At 40.8% G+C, this 18,448-nt stretch overlaps 2 protein-coding genes across 4 annotated transcripts in view; one reads left to right on the top strand and one right to left on the bottom strand.

Moving 5' to 3' along the window:
• Nsdhl (NAD(P) dependent steroid dehydrogenase-like) overlaps positions 1 to 10,967 on the bottom strand; it is a 30,143-nt gene extending 19,176 nt beyond the window's left edge. Inside the window, exons 1-2 of one of the 3 annotated variants that reach the window (XM_028861916.2) lie at positions 10,858 to 10,966; positions 5,153 to 5,269 (exon numbers count right to left, since the gene is read on the bottom strand). In XM_028861916.2, the coding sequence (XP_028717749.1) occupies positions 5,153 to 5,227 (75 nt within the window). In that variant the 5' untranslated portion in view covers positions 5,228 to 5,269; positions 10,858 to 10,966. Of the gene's footprint in view, positions 1 to 5,152; positions 5,270 to 7,454; positions 7,497 to 10,857 lie in introns of those variants that run through there. The other 2 variants (XM_028861917.2, XM_028861918.2) reach the window with 2 other exon arrangements.
• Positions 10,968 to 11,032: 65 nt separating this feature from the next.
• On the top strand, positions 11,033 to 17,796 carry Cetn2 (centrin 2). Its single transcript, XM_028861919.2, has 5 exons — positions 11,033 to 11,239; positions 13,242 to 13,400; positions 13,699 to 13,827; positions 16,670 to 16,807; positions 17,211 to 17,796. Exons 1-5 carry the CDS (start codon positions 11,048 to 11,050, stop codon positions 17,298 to 17,300), a joined length of 708 nt encoding a protein of 235 aa, XP_028717752.1. The 5' UTR covers positions 11,033 to 11,047; the 3' UTR covers positions 17,301 to 17,796.
• The last annotated feature ends 652 nt before the right edge of the window (positions 17,797 to 18,448 follow it).

The following is an 18,448-nucleotide window of genomic DNA, read 5'->3' as shown; positions in this document are numbered from 1 at the left end:
TTCCAGGAAAGGCACAAAGCTACACAGAGAAATCCTGTCTCAAAAAACAAACAAACAAACAAACAAACAAAAAAAAGATAACTCTGTTTATTAATGATGTCAAAACTTGAAAGAAAATGGTTGAAAATGATAACTTTGTTCTGTTATAGTTTATTAATGATGACTCAAAGATGAGCAAAAGGAAGTAAAACATATGTCCCAAATCAAAAATGATATGATCTATGTTTTGGAACATCATGAATTTATCCATACTAATTAAATTCTATATAAATAAACACACACTCTGGCTGCTAGTCAGTCAGGCTGCAAGATTCTCCTGACCATCATGGCCTGGCTCACTTCCTTCTCTCCTCCTCTGCAGGACTCATCCACCGCCAGGGATGGCTCCCAGCAGGTAAATGGCAAATTACTCCAATAGCTGTCCTATCCTGATGAATCTGACTCTAGTACCTAATATGTTCTTAGCTAAGATACAAGAGGATTGTACCCATAACTATCCAGTCTTCAACCTCATCAAAGACCCAAGAAAGAAAATAATATTACCATGGTTTAAAGGATACAGGCCATCATGGTGGGAAGACATGATAGCAGGAGAGGCAGGTGGCTATATTGCATTCCTGGTCAGAAGAGAGGGAGGTACAGACACACAGACACACACAGACACACAGTGGCATTTCTGGTCAGAAGAGAGGGAGGAAGATAGAGACAGACAGACAGACAGACACAGACACACACGCACACACTCAGCTGGCTTTTTACTTTTTATTCAGTCTGGGATTCCAGCACACGGGATGCTGCCACCAACATTTAGGGCAGGTCTTCCCTTGTCACAGTTAAATATATCTGAAAACAACCTCACAGACATTCCCAGAGGCATGTCTCCTAGGTGATTACAAATTAGTTATGTTGACAATGAAGATTACCCATCACACTACCACTGTTCCTAAGGAGGGCCTGTAATAGTTTTCCTCCTCCCTGAGGTCTTTCCAAAGCTGTATCTGGGCTTCTCTAAGATGACAGACCCCAATTTTCTTAGCTTGTATAGTTAGTCAATGTTGGCTATGTGGATAGTCAAGAATAAAGCAACCAATCTCCCCCCTTTTTAATAATTTTAAAAAGATTTATCTTTATTTTACATGTATGGGTATATTGCTTGCATGTATGCTTGTGCACTGTGTGCATGCAGTGCCTGTGATGGCCAGAAGAGGGTGGCAAATCCTCTGGAACTGGAGTTACAGATGGCTGTGAGGCATTATGTGGATTCTGGGAAATGAACCTGGATCTGGAAGAGCATCAGTTGCTCTTAACCAGCCCACCAACCTCCCCTCTTGTACCTTAAACATTGGACATAACTAAGCTATGTGACATACTCAGGACTTGTCAGAGCCAGGTACTGCCTGCAGATTTACCTCTCACTTAATCAAAGTATCCATTCTGAAATGGCTCTCATAATCTGTAGAAATGATCAGCCTCATTACTGCCTATCAACTGCATCTCTGGCAGGCTCTTCCTTCCATCTCTTTCTACCTCAGTTGCATAGGCAGATTGTATGCACTTAGAACCACTCTGGTTTTTCTTGTTTTATTAAAAGTCTGGCCAGTTCTCAGAGCTCACTGCTGATACTCTCTAGCACCTCTAGGTTCAGGGATTCCATAAGGCTCGTGGCCTAATTGTTTTTAAATAAATCAATTTATGGGCTTAGTGGTTAAGAGTGCAGATGGCTTAGAGGTTAAGAGTGTTTGCTATGCAAAGATACAACGTGAGTTCAAATCCCCGGCACCAATATGAAAGAAAAGTCAGGCATGGCTGAACATGCTGGTAACCCCAGATTTAAGGAACAGAGACACAGATTCTGAGAGCTTACTAACCAGCCATATTAGGCAAAACAGCAGTCTTCTAGTTTACAGAGTATAGCAGTTTGAGTAAGAATGTCCCCCATAATCTTGGCATTTGAATACCTTGTTCCCAGTTGGTGATGCTGTTTGGATAGGTTTATGAGATATAGCCTTGCTGAAAATATGTCACTAGGGGTGGGCTTTGAAGTTTCAAAGTCTCCTGTCATTCCCAGTACTTTCTCTTGGCTTCATGCTTATGATTCAATATGTGATTGCTCATCTTGCTGCTCCAGCCACCGTGTCTGCCTATTGCCAACCATCCCTGCAGTAATGATGATGGACCTTTATCGTTCTGGAATCATAAGCCCAAATAATCCCTTTATTCTATGAGTTGCCTATGTCATGGTATTTTATTACAGCAATAGAAAAATTATTATGGTGAGAGACTATCTAAAAGAAATAAGGCAGAGAGCAATGAAGATACCCAATGTCTTCCTTTAGCCTCTTTGTATAAACATACGGGTGTGCACATCTGTACACTCACTTGCATAAACCACGCAAGTACACACATACACATATATACATGCACACACACATTTAAAAAACTCATAATTATGTATTTGTTTATGAATTTATGGATTTATTTATTTATGGAAACAGGGTCTCTCTATGTATCCCTGGCTGTCCTGGAATTCCTTATTTAGACCAGGCTAGCCTTGAACCTACAGAAAACTGTTTGCTTCTGTATCCCAAGTCCTGGGATTTAAAGGTATGCCATCATGCCTAGCTGTGGTGGTATTGTGTTCCCCAAAATATTGTGCCCCCTAATAAACTTATCTGGGGTCAGAGACAGAACAGCCACTAGATACAAAGGCTAGAAAATGGTGGCACTCACACCTTTAATCCTAGCATTCCAGAGGCAGAAATCCCTCTGGATCTCTGTGAGTTCAAGGCCACATTGGAAACAGCCAGGAAAGGTGACACACGTCTTTAATCCCAGAAAGCAAGCCTTTAATTTCAGGGAGTGATGGTAGAAAGCAGAAAGGTATATAAGGCGTGAAGACCAGAAACTAGAAGCATTTGGCTGGTTAAACATTCAGGCTTTTGAGCAGCAGTTCAGCTGAGATCCATTTTGGATGAGGACTCAGAGGCCTCCAGTCTGAGGAAACAAGACCAGCTGAGGATCCAGCGAGGTGAGGTAGCTGTGGCTTGTTCTGGTTCTCTGATCTTCCAGCATTCACCCCAATACCCGGCTCAGGTTTGATTTTATTAATAAGACCATCTAAGATTCCTGCTACACCTACCTCTCATTTCCAGATTTAAATGTAATTTACTCTTGGATAGGATGACATGGATTGCATCCTTACACTGATATAGTGATAACTGAGCCAATGGCTAGTCAGTAGATTTTTATAGTGATTAGAATCAAACTAGCCTCTGTTCAGAGATGTCAAACATGTAAAGGCTAATGTCTTTAATCATATGTCTAAGGTTATGTGAGGAGGCCATGTGAAATTATCACTAACTTTTTGCGGCCACAGAAGAAAAAAAAAAGAGAGTTAAGTACTGATAAAAATGAAATTTCAGATAAGAAGCAAGTAGTAAGACTCCAGAATAGACTAAATGGATGAATGAGCATCTCAGAGATGATAGTATTAATAATAGTAAAGGAATGCGCTCTGAGTGGGGTGTATAGCTCAGTGATAGAACATATCTGTTGGGTTATATCTGTTTGATTTCCAGCATCACAAAGTAATTTAATTCAAATGTATTATAATCTCAAGAGCATGGCTGGGGCCCCTGGGTTTTCTCCATCTTTCTGGTTTTACTTTTTCTTCAGCTGGATGGTTTTTTTTTTGTTGTTGTTGTTGTTGTTGTTTTTGGTTTTTTTTAAGAGTGGTCCTATGTAGAATATGCAATAATATTTTTTCTTAGTAGTTTACATTTAGACATTATTTCTTAGAAAGTCACTCAGTGGAAAAAAGAGCTCATTCCAAAGCATTAAAGAAGGTTGAAGAGCTGGGTGGTGGTGGCACATGCCTTTAGTCCCAGCACTTGGGAGGCAGAGGCAGGTGGATTTCTGTGAGTTCAAGGCCAGCCTGGTCTACAGAGTGAGTTCCAGGACAGCCAGGTCTACACAGAGACCAAAAACTAAAAACCAAAAGCCAAAAACAAAAATAAATAAATAAATGAATAAATAGAAAAAAAAGGTTGACGATACTAGCAGTTTATTACGATGATTTTTGGCCACAGGTCTTCGACCAAAGATGCCCACATGAAGCCTTATTTGAGCTCTACACCAATTCTAGATTGATTTGGTGGCCCCAGAATCATCTCGGAGAATATCTAATTTACTAATATTTGATAGACATATTTTGGAAGTGTGATGTTTATCAAGAGTGAACTATATCACAAAACTTGAAGACCTGACCTATGTGAAGAACCTCCAGAAGGCTTGACAATGATGAAGCAACAATTCCTTCAAGTCTCTTCTGAGACTCTTAGGGGCTACTGCCACCATCTGAGAAGACTTCTACCATTCCACTAGGAAGTCTAGGTAAATTAACATGTCTAGATGACAGCCAACATTTACTACCACCACATGCATGAGTCCACTTTGGAACATGCACACCAGAGGTGCCTGCATGATTGCAGCTAGATGAACAAGCCCAGAGAAGACTAGTGTAAAATCTAACTGGGCCCAGAGTCATGAGCAAAGATGTCATTACTCTAAAAAATTATTATTATATTGTTGTGTATAGGTGTTTTACCTGCATGTATGTCTGTGCACCATGTGCATTCAGTACTCTCTAAAGGCAGAAGAAGGGGATGCGCTGGGATTGGAGTTACAGATGGTTGTGAGTTGCCATGTGGGTGCTGGGGACTGCACCCAGGTCCTGTGCAAGAGCAGCTGGTGCTCTTAACCACTGAGCCATCACTACAGCTCCAATTATTGTTTTTTTAAACCCTTGCTTTCTGATTCTTTTGTTATACAGCAATAAGTAACTGGCACATCTTAAATCAAAGTATATAATACACAAAAACATAACCAACCAGCACTGACTGAACAAATAGATTAAGTACATTTAAAAATACACCGGTAATATTAATGGCTTGACTTTCCTCTACTTTTTTGTTTTGTTTTTTGAGACAGTGTTTCTTAGTATAACAGCTCTGGCTGTCCTGGAACTCACTATAAAGACCAGGCTGGCCTTGAACTCACAGAGCTCCACCTGCCTCTGCCTCCCGAGGGCTAGGATTAAAGGCGTGCGACACCACAGTCTGGCCTCCCCTACTTTTTTAATGCTAGTACTTACTTTGGAAATGTCTTTTCCCAAACGTGTCCCTGTGACCTGGCCTCTCTTTGACTCACCACCAACTGCTTGTTCCATTATGGCTCAAACTACAGTCTTGTTTGCAATCAACTCTTCTTCCTAAAGATATAATTAGAGAAAGACATTAATAGTATGTAAAGCAAAATATCTTTAGCTGTTATGGGCAAGTGTTCATAAATAGCTGAGCCATAGCTATACCTATCAGCCAAAGTACCCTGTGCATATCCCTGTGCTAGAGGCTGCTCTCCCAGGGTATCGTGGGCCCTTTAATTTACAGAGCACTTGGATTAGAGGTAGGATAGGAAGCCAGATAAATAACCTCTTTCACTAGTCATACTAAAAATCTTTGGGTTGTGGTTGGAGAATGGTGGCAACCAAGCACTTCACAATGGGAGAGAGGAGTAACCAAATGTAATGATGCTACCAAAGAGAAAAGTGCAGCCTGGGCAAAGACCTCCCCTCTTCTTTTACTTAAAATGTCAAGTTGCAAACACAAAGAATGTATTTACTGATGCAATATGTGTAAATGGCAAAATGTACCAGACATAAAAGAGTCTACCCATGAAAGAAAATGCAGAGAATGCCACTGGGGAAAGAATTGTCAGGCAGCCAGCACTGACTGGGTCTTGTGATGGCTCCAATCCAATTTCCACAGCCTGATACTTTCAAACAATTGGTGCATCATACATCCCCAGAGGATTTGATTTTATGAGTGTATTTATTTTGTGGGCATAAATTTCCTTGAAATGGATATTACAACCCTCAATGTTTGATGGGTCATTTATAGAGAAGTTTTATAAACTCACAGTGGAAGTTATCAGTTGTAATTATTAATCTTGTCAAACTGACAAGATTTAGAACCATCTCTAGGAGGCTTCTAGACATGTCTGTAAGGGCATTTCCAGAGAAGTTTAACTGAGGTGCAAAGACATACACTGAATGTGGTTGACACTACTCCATGGACTGGTATCCTGGACTCAATAAAAATGAGAAAGCAATGGAGATATGACTCAGTGGTTAATAATAATTGCTGCTCTTGTGGAAGAACTGTGCTTGGTTCCCAGCACCCACATGGTGGCTTACAACTGTCCTTAACTCTAGTGCTTGGGGATCTTACACCCTATTCTGACCTCTGTTAATACCAGGTATGTATGTAATGCACATATATACAATTCAGGCACTACACTAATACACATAAAATAAGATTTAAAAATCTTAATTCTTTTTAAATTAAAATAAATGAGAAAGTGAGTTGAGCACCAGCGTTCGTTTCTCTCTGCTTCCTGACTACAGTTGCAATGTGACCTGCTACCTTACGTTCCTGATATCATGACTGCCTTACCATGACAGACTGTATTCTCATACCATACTAAAACCCTGCCTTCCACAGGTTGCTTTTCCCCAGGTATTTTCTCACAGCAACAAGAAAAATAACTAATACATCAGTTCAGTATATTTCAGAACTTGTCTTTTCCTAGGTCTCTGTGCATATATCTAATGAATATGGATAGTTAACCTGCAGCTCTGTGCCTGCTCCATCTTTCTCTTTATTGCTCACTCCCCTGCATACTTGCAGGGACTTGACATCTACTCACCTCAAACATATGTGGCTGTAACTGGACTCATATGTTTCTATGTATATTAGGACAGAAGTTGCTGGAGAACAAGAATCAGGGCACCTTGTACCAGTCTTGTAAGTAGTCTGAGCTGGCATGCTTGCTGTTAAATCATAGGCATGCAAGACAGGGCCTAGCATAGGCAGGCACTCACCTGCCTGCTGGCCTCAGGACTCATGAATGCCTATTCCTAACTTTGCAAATAGATTTGTCAGATCCTCAGGGAAGCAAATGAGAAGGCAGATGGCATAAATGGAGGCAAGAGGATTCTCATGTCTAGCTTGCAACCCTGCCAACATCATTATTAAACTCTAGCAGGAGTCTCTGTAGTGTATCTGGGCCATGATGGTCTTCTGCCTGCCTGTGGGATCCTATCATAGTTGCAGGAAGGGAATGCTTCCTACAGGTTTGGAGTCTTGTTGTTTTAAGTTATGCAGTATGTGGTCAGGTGTTACACAGACCTGGGAGATGAATGCAAACTTACTAACCAAGTTTATCCCTGGAGGATACTGTTCTTGGAAGTGTCTGCTTACCTCCACTGCCAAAGCACATATTCCTCCACTCTTCAAAGCTATAAACTAATGAATCCAGAGCCTGTGCCTGGGTTCAAATCCCAGTTCTATCTCTGACTAGGAAATTGTCTTAGGAGTCATTTAAAAGAAATGCACCTGCTTCTTCATTTATAAAACAAATAGCCTTATAAGATCATGGTGAGGGGCTGGAGAGATGGCTCAGAGGTTAAGAGCACTGGCTGTTCTTCCAGAGGTCCTGAGTTCAATTCCCAGCAACCACATGGTGATTCACAGCCATCTGTAATGAGATCTGGCGCCCTCTTCTGGCCTGAAGGGATATATGAAAGCAGAAGCAGAACACTGTATACATAATAAATAAATAAATCTTTTTAAAAAAAAGATAGGAAAAAAAAGGTCATGGTGAGAAAGAAAATCAAGTGGAAAACAAAGATAAAGCCTGTAGCATAGTGCCAAATACTTGTTAAACACCCTGCTAAAAGCAGCTATTATCATCATATTATTTCTCTAGCAGCAGTCTACTTTATCTCACCTCCTAATAGTCCTCTTCTGAACTCCACCACTACTTTATGCCTCTCCAGCTTACCTGAGGCCATGCTGTGTATACTTAATACAGGCTGCTTAACATGCACAAGGCCCTGGCTTTGATCCCCAGCACAGAAAGAAGGAAACAATGAGTAAGACAGAAACTCTCAGGCAAACATGGGTAGAATAAACTTTCCTTTCCCACTGCATTCAAGGCAGAGCATAACAATTTACCCCAAAGTGCTTCACCTAGTTCTTAATTCTGTTCTAAAGTACAGAAAATTTCAACATTCCACTACTCAAAGCTTGGTACAAGAGGTAGGAAGAAATATGGGCTCAAATTGGGCTAAATAGGGGCGGGAAGTCTCAGGTGAGCCATTTTCCCTGGACTCTGTCTTTTCACAGACCTGATATGCCACATGTCTCTCACTTCTTCATGTCAGCTTGACTACTTACTTTTAGGACACAGAAGGTACCCAGCTTTGAATTTACTAGATGCCACTCAGGGTCCCCTTACTATACCAGAGCCTAGCTTCTACTGCTCTTTTCATAGTTCCTTTCTTTGCCAAAGTGAATTATCCCTTATCCTTCAAGACCTGTCTCAACTGGCCACTGTGAACCTTGCTTCTACTTCCTCAGCATCTGTTCTCAATGATCTCTTCCTGAGTTCAAGTGACATCTATTAAATTACCCCTGTTGCTGTTGTTTTAGAGGCTGGATCTGGAAAATAGTCATCTTTCCTGCTTACCTCAGACTGCTATGGGTCTCAAAGTAGCCCATAGGACTGAGTGTCACCTTGTTTACTCATTCACAAGTTACCAAAACCCAGCCACTGTCAGGCAGAAACCAACAGTTCAGGCCTTCAAAGAAACCATCAGCTTGTGTGGAAAATAGAAAACTTCCAAGAATGACAAAGCTATGTTTGGGTCCTAAGGAGGGTAAGCCCACAGAACCAAAGTAGGCTGCTTGGTCACATGAAATAATCTGGTAGAGGAAGCTGGAGACTGACCACCTTTCAGCAGCCAGGAAGCAAGAGAGATAAGAACCCCACAATCCACTTCAAAGGCATGGCCCTAATGACCTAATAGCCTCCCAGCATATCTCATTCTGTATAGGTTCCACTACCTTCCAATAACACCATGGGTGGGGACCAAGCCCCTAATACAGGAACTTTTGAGGAATATTTAAGAATCACTTTTTGCAAAGAGTATGGAGGGACATGAAGTCAAGAAGGTTAGTAGGGGTGAAACTTGGCAGGAGGCTTCAATGGGCTTTATTCTCTAAACGGAAGGTTATGAGCAGGGGACTGACCTGACCAGAGCTGTTCACTGCAAGACTGACTTGGTGGAGCAGGTGTGTATGTTGGTAGAAGGTATATACGTAAATAACAGGAAATTAAGAAACTACTTACCAACTTGCTGATAGACTAAGGTTCACTGAATACCTAACATGTATCCCTCCCTGCTCCAGGTACTGGCGTGCCAGCAGTGAACAAAAGATGCTTGCCCCCATGTGTGCCCGCCTTCTAGTGAGGTAACAAAGAACAAAAACGTTAAATTTACAGTGACTTAGCAAGTGCAGGTGCTACTATAAAGATAGAGCAAGATGAGAGGCTTGTGTGCAAAATGAATAGGGTGCTTAGAGTAATCTTTCTGAGAAGGTGACAATGGCTGAAGAACTGGAGGGGAAAGATGCAGGTCTAGTCTACAAAAGGGCCAGGTAAAGTGAAAGTTCAGTGAAAGGTGGGAGGTATGTAGTTCTGGAAGGAGTTAATGGGAGGAGTGGACAGTGAATATGATCAAATACATTGCCAGTGCTGGGTGCAGTGGTAGTGCATGCATTTAATCCCAGCACTCAGGAGGCAGAGGCAGGCAGATCTCTGTGAGTTTGGCCAGACTGGTCTACAGAATGAGTTCCAGGAAAGCCAGGGCTACATAGTGAGATCCTCTCTCAAAACAATGATGACAAAAAAAACTGTATGTATATGTGAGAAAATTCTCAAAGAATTAATATTATATTTTTTAAAAAGTTCATGGGCCTGGGTAAGGCCAATGCAGAAGAATGTATCAATCACAAAACCAGTATCCTGGGTGGGAGGGAGCCAGGGGTAAGGAGGTGGGTACCAGTGTGGGATGAGGGGAGGAGAAGTTGCATGCCAGGAATTACAGGCTTCTGTGAGAACTCCAGCTCATACTGCTGAGGAAGGGCTGGGGAGGAGCAGAAAGAAAAAAAAGGACACTTCAAGGACAGAACTGAGAGAACCCAGGGGCTGGATATGAGGGATTGCTGCTGGAGGGAATAGAGGAGTCAAATGGGTCACAAAAGTTTTGGATCTGGTTCATGGGTCCAAGGAAAGAGGGCAAGGGGGCTACATTAAATTTATGGGTTGCTGTTAAGTCTCTGGCCTTTCTCAGTTTGAGAGACTGATACCATGTCCTTAATGTCCCCAAACTAATATCCTATGCCTTGAAGGGAAGCAGGAAGCACTGCTGTAGCTGATCTCGGAACACCATTACTCCTGGCATAGTTCCAGGTAACTCCACCCTCCTGCTCACATTCCTCTCACTTCTCTACGCACCCCACCATTTCCAAAATTCCCGTGGCTTTGCTCATTCAGGGAGTCTCATTCAGGAATGCTCCTTCCCAAGAGACTTGAGTGTCTGCACATCTAACGGGGCACATTTTGATGACTTTTCTAAAACCAGAAACTCCCCAGCTTATCATCCTGAGAGCTAAAGTTATTCTTGTAGAGCTAAGTCCACAAAGCTTAGCTCGAATTCTGTTTCTAAGCTCCAGCTCCGTGAACCGCTGACACAACGCTCGGCAGGCCCTTTTTAGGCCGCAGCTGCCCCATTCACAGTCACCCTTCCACACAGTTAGGTCAAATCTTTCCTGGCCCCCAGATGCTCTGTATCCTCAACTCGGGTTTTAGAACGTCCCACCCATCCCCTCACACTTCCTCCCGGTTCTGTCGCCCACAAGCAGCGGCCTCCAAGGGCAAGGCCGCAGCTCTTACCCGGTTTAGACAATCTTGCGGTCGACTTCAGCTTGCTAGCCACCTGCAACCCACGAAATTCAACCCGAGACTGTCACCCTTTTTCTATGGAGAGGTATGAGCCCATGATCAGCCGAGCTTCCTTCATCATGTTGATTGGTCTAGCTCTGCTCAGCACAGCCAATTGAAGCTCGCAGCGCGATTTTGTCCAATGAAGCCAGTCCTTACAGCCGCCGCACTGCCCTCTTACCTTGGGGCGGGTCTAGCTAGATTAGCCCCTCCTGCTTCTTCTGCAAACCTATGGGAAGCCGGTGTCGCGCGCGCGGCGCGGTGGGAAAGGCGCCGAGGCTGCGAGTACTTCGTTGCCTTAACTACAGGTCGCAGACGAGTCCATTTGGCGATGGTAAGTACTGGGAGTTCCATGGACCTTACGCGGCGCCCCCGAGCCCTTCCTAGGCCTCATTGAGGCCCTACAACCTTTCCTGCATGGTTCTTCGCGGTGACGCATTAGTTCTTTCTTAGAACTCTATGCTGGAAGGGTAGGAAAGTGTAGCCGCCCGCAGTTAGCTTGCCTGCGCTTAACCACTGCTCCCTCCCCACCCCCAGTCACTTTCAATCACCCCTAACCTGCCTCTCGACCTCTGCTGGTTTTCCTGGAACCGCAGGTGATCATTCTGTTGCTAGGAACACTTAGGCTTCCCACAGACCCTGGCCTCAGTCAGAATCAGGCCTCCTGGCCACTGCCACCTGGCTAAAGTTTATGCATTAGTGCTAAGAGGTTTACTGTGTTCTGATGGCTTTCAGCAGATGCTTTGAGCTTCGCAGACAAGGCACGCAAATACCAAATGGATTGGTTCTTATTATTTTTTCCTGCAAAGTTATCTTAGTAACTTTACATTTGGCCAAATTTAGGAAAAATTAATCGGAGGAACAGAGTTCATGAGACCTAGCACCATAAGTAGATGTTTTAAGTACATTTCTAGAACTCAGATCCTCGGATTCAGGGACAGTTGATATCTGTTAAGTATCCATAATTGGTTTTTCAGCTAGCTCTCTTTCAGGATGAAGAATAAGGATTTCCTGGCTTCTAAAATCAATAGTTAAAAAAAAAAGAGTCAGAGGTTCATGGAAAGATTAATTGTTCTTTCCAGCAAACTTTGTTATCTCTCAATTTATTAGACAGATTTTTAGAAGCGATTGGTATAAACTTTTTATGTTAATTATCAGCTGTCTGAGTTAACAGTGGCATTAGAACAGGGAGGGATCATTTTCATCTTTGGTAATGAAAACTGAAGCCACACCATGTTTTTTTTAATTGAATATACAATATGGAAATTTGTGACAGTCTATTCATAATAAAATGATAAGCTTGTTCCTTACAAACAGATATGGTCTCACTTTTGCTGTTTACTAGCTTTGGAAAAGGAGAAAATTCAAGCATGTTGAATCTTTAGGTAAAAATGATAGTTTCATTCAAAGAGGGTTTTTTTTTCCTTTTTGATTTTTCGAGACAAGATTTCTCTGTGTAGTTTTGGCACCTGTCCTGGATCTTGCTTTGTAGATCAGGCTGGACTCGAAATCACAGAGATCGGCCTGGCTCTGCCTCCTGAGTGCCGGGGATTAAAGGTGTGCACCACCACCACTGCCCAGCTTATCAATTCAAAGAGTTCTTAATGTTGTCTATTTTTAAAAATTTGATTTAAGAAATTTTGATTTAAAAAATTTACTTTCCTAAAGTGACATGTTGATTAAAGGTATATAAACTTTCTGTAGCATAAACTTTAAGACAGTGGAAGTTCAGTTATATCCTCTGATGAAAAACTGGTCATGTTAACACCAGAAATTCATATATGTATATTCACTTGCTCAATGTTGATCTGTACAGGAACAAGGAGGAAAATGGTAATAAATTATTTTAAAACAAAAAGTCCCTTCAAGCTGGTGGCTCCTCAATGAAATATAGTTGGTTTTAATCATGTGAAATATCACATTATTAATAGAAATGATGTTTTAATTTACAGTTATGGTAGAAGACAACCATATTTAATTACTGTATTGCTGATTTTCTATTTTTTACAATGTGGTGGTAAAAACTAAAATATATTTATTAAAACAGTTGTAAATTGAAAGATTTTTCTTCAAAGAGGATTTTTTTAGAGTTGTGGTTAATTTTACTTCAGCTTTTACACTTGTTATTTGTGTGGGGGAGAAGGAGAGCATGACTTAGGCTGAGCATGGTTGACAGCAAGACATCTCACCAGCTTACAGAAGTTTATGTAATGTCATATGTACATTACTCAGAATGGAGCATAAATGAAATAGATATGGGTATCTACAACTGTCATAAATAAAATATGGACTGTGGTTTATAATACTGTGCTTCTGTATTTGTATAATGTCTGAAGGCCTCTAATTTTAAGAAGACAAACATGACATCGAGTAGCCAGAGAAAAAGAATGAGCCCTAAGCCTGAATTGACTGAAGAACAGAAACAGGAGATCCGGGAAGCTTTTGATCTTTTTGATGCTGATGGAACTGGAACTATAGACATCAAGGAACTAAAGGCAAGCTCTCCACATTCCTGCTTTGCCACCTTGTGTTTCCCTGTTGCTTGTCTTTTATCTGTCACCTTTCTCCTTTCTCGCTGTAAAAAGTAACAGAAAAAGGTACCCTGTGTACATTTTACCTGAAACAATGATCTAATTGATAAAGTTGATTACAATTATAAATTAAATCAGCATTACAGTGCTACCTGATCATTTTTCATCATTTTATGAGTTATTAGGTTAATATCCTCAACAGTCATTTTTGCTTCTACATCATTTACATGTGTTTATTTAGATGACCCTGTTTTCATTGTAGGTTGCAATGAGGGCACTGGGCTTTGAACCCAAGAAAGAAGAAATCAAGAAGATGATAAGTGAAATTGATAAGGAAGGGACAGGAAAAATGAACTTTAGTGACTTTTTGACTGTGATGACTCAGAAAATGGTAAGTTAGTTGAGATAATGAGCATACTTTCTATCCATAATGGTAGATACATGGGAATCTAGACATAAAAAGAACTTCATTCAATAAACTCTATACCATTCAGATGGTTGAGGAATATATTTTTAATTGAAAGGATTCCTAGGTTTCATTTAGCTTTCTTTAAGGTCATAGCATTACAGAAATTATTTTATCTTGTCTCATATAGCCACATGATAATCACAAGCAGTAAAAACCTGTTAACACAGATTTTTCAAATGCTTCTCATTTTAATTTTTTACTTTAATAGTATTAAAAATTAAATTAGCATACAATAAATCAGGTATCGTGGCATTTTCAGATAAATGCTTCTCATTTTGACAATTCAGTATATACAATTGGAGGCACAAGAATTTTGAGCTTTGGAAATGATAAGTTGTTTTGGTACTTCTAAAGTTTCTTTCATCCATCCGTAGTCTCTCAAATCCTTTTAGCAGGTCCAAAGGTTTGAGAGAACATGAACATGTCACCCGAACCAGACCATCTTTACTCTTTCATTGGCCTTCTGGCTTGTTGGTCTGGCTCACCTTCTCTCAGTATACCTGGAGAAAGGTAACCCCTTTCAGGTTCCTCAAAGTGTTTCCCAGGGCACAGGCCATACCTCTTTAACAGTTGATTTGCTTTGAAATCACCATACCTACATTGTGTGTGAGTGTGTGTGTGAGTGTGTGTGTGTGTGTGTGTGTGTGTGTGTGTGCGTGCGCCTTCGTGCATATGCATGTGTGTATTGATTTAAGAAATCAGGAAGCTTGGTATTCTGCAACCACCTAGCAAATCTAATTCACATTTAACACTGGCTCCTAGATTGTTCTTCCTAAGGTTTATCTCCAGTTATAGCTCCTGGCAAGAACCTTCCTGAAATATTTAAGGTTTGAATGTTTTTGGAAATTTTACTCTCTTTTTTGTTGGAGTACTCAGGGCCCCAGTAATTCTTTGAAGTCCAGTGTGCAAAATGCTTCTTTCTTCCTCCACCCTTATCAGTATATCTCTGTCTTCTGTTAGCATAAACAGTGTATTTTCTCTAATTATAACCCTACTCACTGCTTCTGTATTTCAAAAATGAATCTAGAATCTCCTTGGTTTGTACAGTGTTTTAGATTTCCTTTGTAAAATTACATTTTCTTTGTAACCCCTGAGTTTATGCTAAGTTTACTGACTTTGTCGTCTTTTTCTACAATGGGTCATACTTGTTTTTCTGTGACTGAGGGCATATATCACAATGGCTATCACCAGGACCATGTGGGATGGGGCCAGGGATTTAATCTAAGAAGATATTTTCCACTCTTGGCTTTAGCAGTGGGGAAAGTTCTGAACAGGACAAAGCACAAGCGGGGCAATCAGTATATATACCTAGTAATACCCAATGCTGGGTGTTGGAAAGATGAGCCCCAGCTTACTTCAGAAGTTGTTGTCTTCTGCCTGCAAAAACTGTCCAGCAGCACCAGGAATCTATCCTCCCTACATGATTCATTAGCTCCTTAAACCAGTGCTTATGCCCATTTATCAGGACTTCTTGGCTTTTCCACAAGCTGCGTCTTTTCCTACTGATTCTGACCTGATTATGAAATAGATGATGAGATAGGAAGTAGGCAGGGAGTACATTCCACCGTGGACCAGAGAACCTGGCTTGCCTGACTTCCTAACATGGCTCAGTCAGGTTATTGGAGACAAAAGTGTAGCATGAATCTTAAAAGTTCTTATTAATAAAATCAAACCTGAGGCCAGTTATTGGGGTGAACACTGGAAGATCAGAGAGACAGAACAAACCACAGCTACCTCACCTCGCCGGATCCTCAGCTGGTCTTGCTTCCTCAGACTGGAGGCCTCTGAGTCCTCATCCAGAATGGGTCTCAGCTGAATTGCTGCTCAAAAGCCTGAATGCTTAACCAGGCCAAATGCTTAACCAGCCAAAATGCTTAACCAGCCAAATGCTTAACCAGCCAAATGCTTCTAGTTTCTGGTCCTCACGCCTTATATACCTTTCTGCTTTCTACCATCACTCCCTGGGATTAAAGGCTCACTTTCTGGGATTAAAGGCATGAGTCACCATGCTTAGCTGTATCCTTGGACTCATGGATTTCTGCCTCTGGAATGCTAGGGTTAAAGGCGTGTGCTACCACTGCCTGTCCTCATGTTTAATATTTTGGCTGTTCTGTCTCTGACCCCAGGTAAGTTTATTAGGGTGTACAATATTTCGGGAAACAAAATACCACTTATTTGTCTAAAATTTAAAAAAAGCTTACAACTAATACAAGAAAAACTATCCAATAAGTATATATAATGTATACAGTCAAGAATTACATTAACCATGTCGAGTCCATTAACATTTGACAGATTCAGATAAAAAACTCCATTATATATATATATATATTTTTATATATATATATATATATATATATAAAACAATGTCCAGTCCAGTAACATTTGATAAACTCAGACAAAAAATTTTCATTACTCATCTTATTTAAAACAAGTAGTTCCTTTTTAAAAGTAGATTCCATAATTTCCCTTTTTATCTTATATCCATATTCTCTCTATTTTCTTTTCATAATAGATTCAGTAGTCTACCTTTTGTCATTTTTATATCTTCCCCTTTTTCTTCACTTCGGAGAGGTAGGACCACCATGAGAGTGAAGGGTAAGGTTTTTAGCTCTTAGCTATTGCTCTGATCTCTTGGCTTTCATCTCTGTATTGGCTCTGTGTTTCTTATATAATAAGACGGTTGGTTACATCTACACAAAAGGATGACCAAGAAGTGGTAGGGCTGCAGGATATGAGTAACTATCTGTTTTATATTCTGCTAAAGTCCGAGAAAGACACCAAAGAAGAAATCCTGAAAGCTTTCAAGCTCTTCGATGATGATGAAACTGGGAAAATATCATTCAAAAATCTGAAGCGTGTGGCCAAGGAGCTAGGCGAGAACTTGACTGATGAGGAGCTGCAGGTGAGTAATGCCTTACTCAGAAACTCAACCCCCACCTTTGAGCCCCCTGGCTTTCCCAGCTTCTGTTTTCTCTACCAGGACAACTTCTTTGAAGGGAAGCTAGTATCCCTTATGCTTCTGGTGATAATTTAATGCCCATGGACCATGCTTCTGGAATACACATGTACAGTTGAACTTACTCTTTTGGGATTCAGGTTTCAGGGTTATATTCTAACTCCTTTTCAATTGATACATTTGACAATATGTGTGATTTGGTTTTCAAATAACTATCACAAAAAGTGACACACTCACATTAGATAGACTACAGTTGTCTTTCCTCATAGCATTATTTGAGGTTTCTTGTCTAGTCACTTTTTAGTTTAGTTTGTGACTTAATCTAAGATGAACCCTTACTGCCGTGCAGGAAATGATTGATGAAGCTGATCGAGATGGAGATGGCGAGGTCAATGAGCAAGAGTTCCTGCGCATCATGAAGAAGACCAGTCTCTATTAAGACCAGTGTTTCTTTTTTTTTACTGCAAACACATGTGACTAGATTTAGTGCCTGCCATTTTGTGAAATATGGCTTTTGAGAACTCCCCTCCCCTACCCTCTGGGGTAACTAGCCATGACCTTGAATCTATTTTTGACTTTTGGAAGTTTCTTTGATATTAAGTTCTTTGTACATTTACCTGATGACTAACTCAACAGGACAGAACAAGAGCACATAGTGGGGAAAGGGTCTGAAAGTGAGACTACAGCCACTCCACCTTCTATTACTTCACATTGCTCATACATTTTCACACAGCTGCAAACACACAGTGGCTTCTTAGCTGTCCATGTGTCCACCTCCTCATAAGCTATGGTTGTTCTAAAATTGTCCTAGTTTTTAGTTGACACCAGAGTGTAGTTTCTTTCCTCTCATAAAACCCAACAAATGCTTGCTGTGGTATTTGGATGTGTGTTAATGCATTTGTTTTCTTTTAAAAATAAAACCTTTCTTAATTTAAGCTCTCATTCTTTAAAGGATGACTATTTTTATCTTTAACTGTGAGCCCATCTTATAAACAATTGTATTGAGGGCAGCCTGGTAGATATATAAAATTTGCCATCAGCCTATGGACAAAAAGGGAAATAATTCTTTGCTACTTTTCTGCCATGAATTGTTTCTTGCTTTCAAAACTTGTGACTTTTTACAACTGGTAGAATTTCCATATGACCTAAGCCTAAATGATGCCCTAAAAGTGGTTCCGGCGAACTGTAAAGCTTACAGAGTCTTGTGGGTAATTTGTGCTTGGACAAAATGGAGAGAGATAGGCAGTAGGTAAGATTCAGGCAATCTTGTGAGTTTATTTACTTAGAATGTTTCATAGAATCTTGGGGTTGGGTTGAAAAGGAAAGGGGTATTATCCAGGTGCCCTCTGGTCCCTGTACAGAATTGCTTATGAGGTAAAGCCAAAGTATGTGGCATTAAAGTCACCTCCATGGTGAGGGTGGGGAACAAGACGGGCTAAAGGGAAATGGAAAATGAACAATGATTGAATACTTATTGATCCTCACATGAGAAAGAGAGAATGGGTTTTTAAACTTGTGTGGACATTCTAGTCCTCTGAGGAATGTGTGTGTGTGTGTGTGTGTGTGTGTGTGTGTGTGTTTTCCATA

This window comes from Peromyscus leucopus, chromosome X (genome assembly GCF_004664715.2).
Source record: "Peromyscus leucopus breed LL Stock chromosome X, UCI_PerLeu_2.1, whole genome shotgun sequence".
Classification (NCBI taxonomy): Eukaryota; Metazoa; Chordata; class Mammalia; order Rodentia; family Cricetidae; genus Peromyscus; species Peromyscus leucopus.
The sequence above is the reverse complement of the archived record's forward strand: the minus strand, read 5'-3'. Positions and strand labels throughout refer to the sequence as shown.

Coding starts and splice junctions, on each gene's coding strand:
- Cetn2 (XM_028861919.2), top strand. CDS start 11,048: ATGAAGCCAGTCCTTACAGCCGCCGCACTGCCCTCTTACCTTGGGGCG. Junction 11,240..13,241: donor GACGAGTCCATTTGGCGATG/GTAAGTACTGGG, acceptor TAATGTCTGAAG/GCCTCTAATTTTAAGAAGAC. Junction 16,808..17,210: donor TGACTGATGAGGAGCTGCAG/GTGAGTAATGCC, acceptor ACTGCCGTGCAG/GAAATGATTGATGAAGCTGA.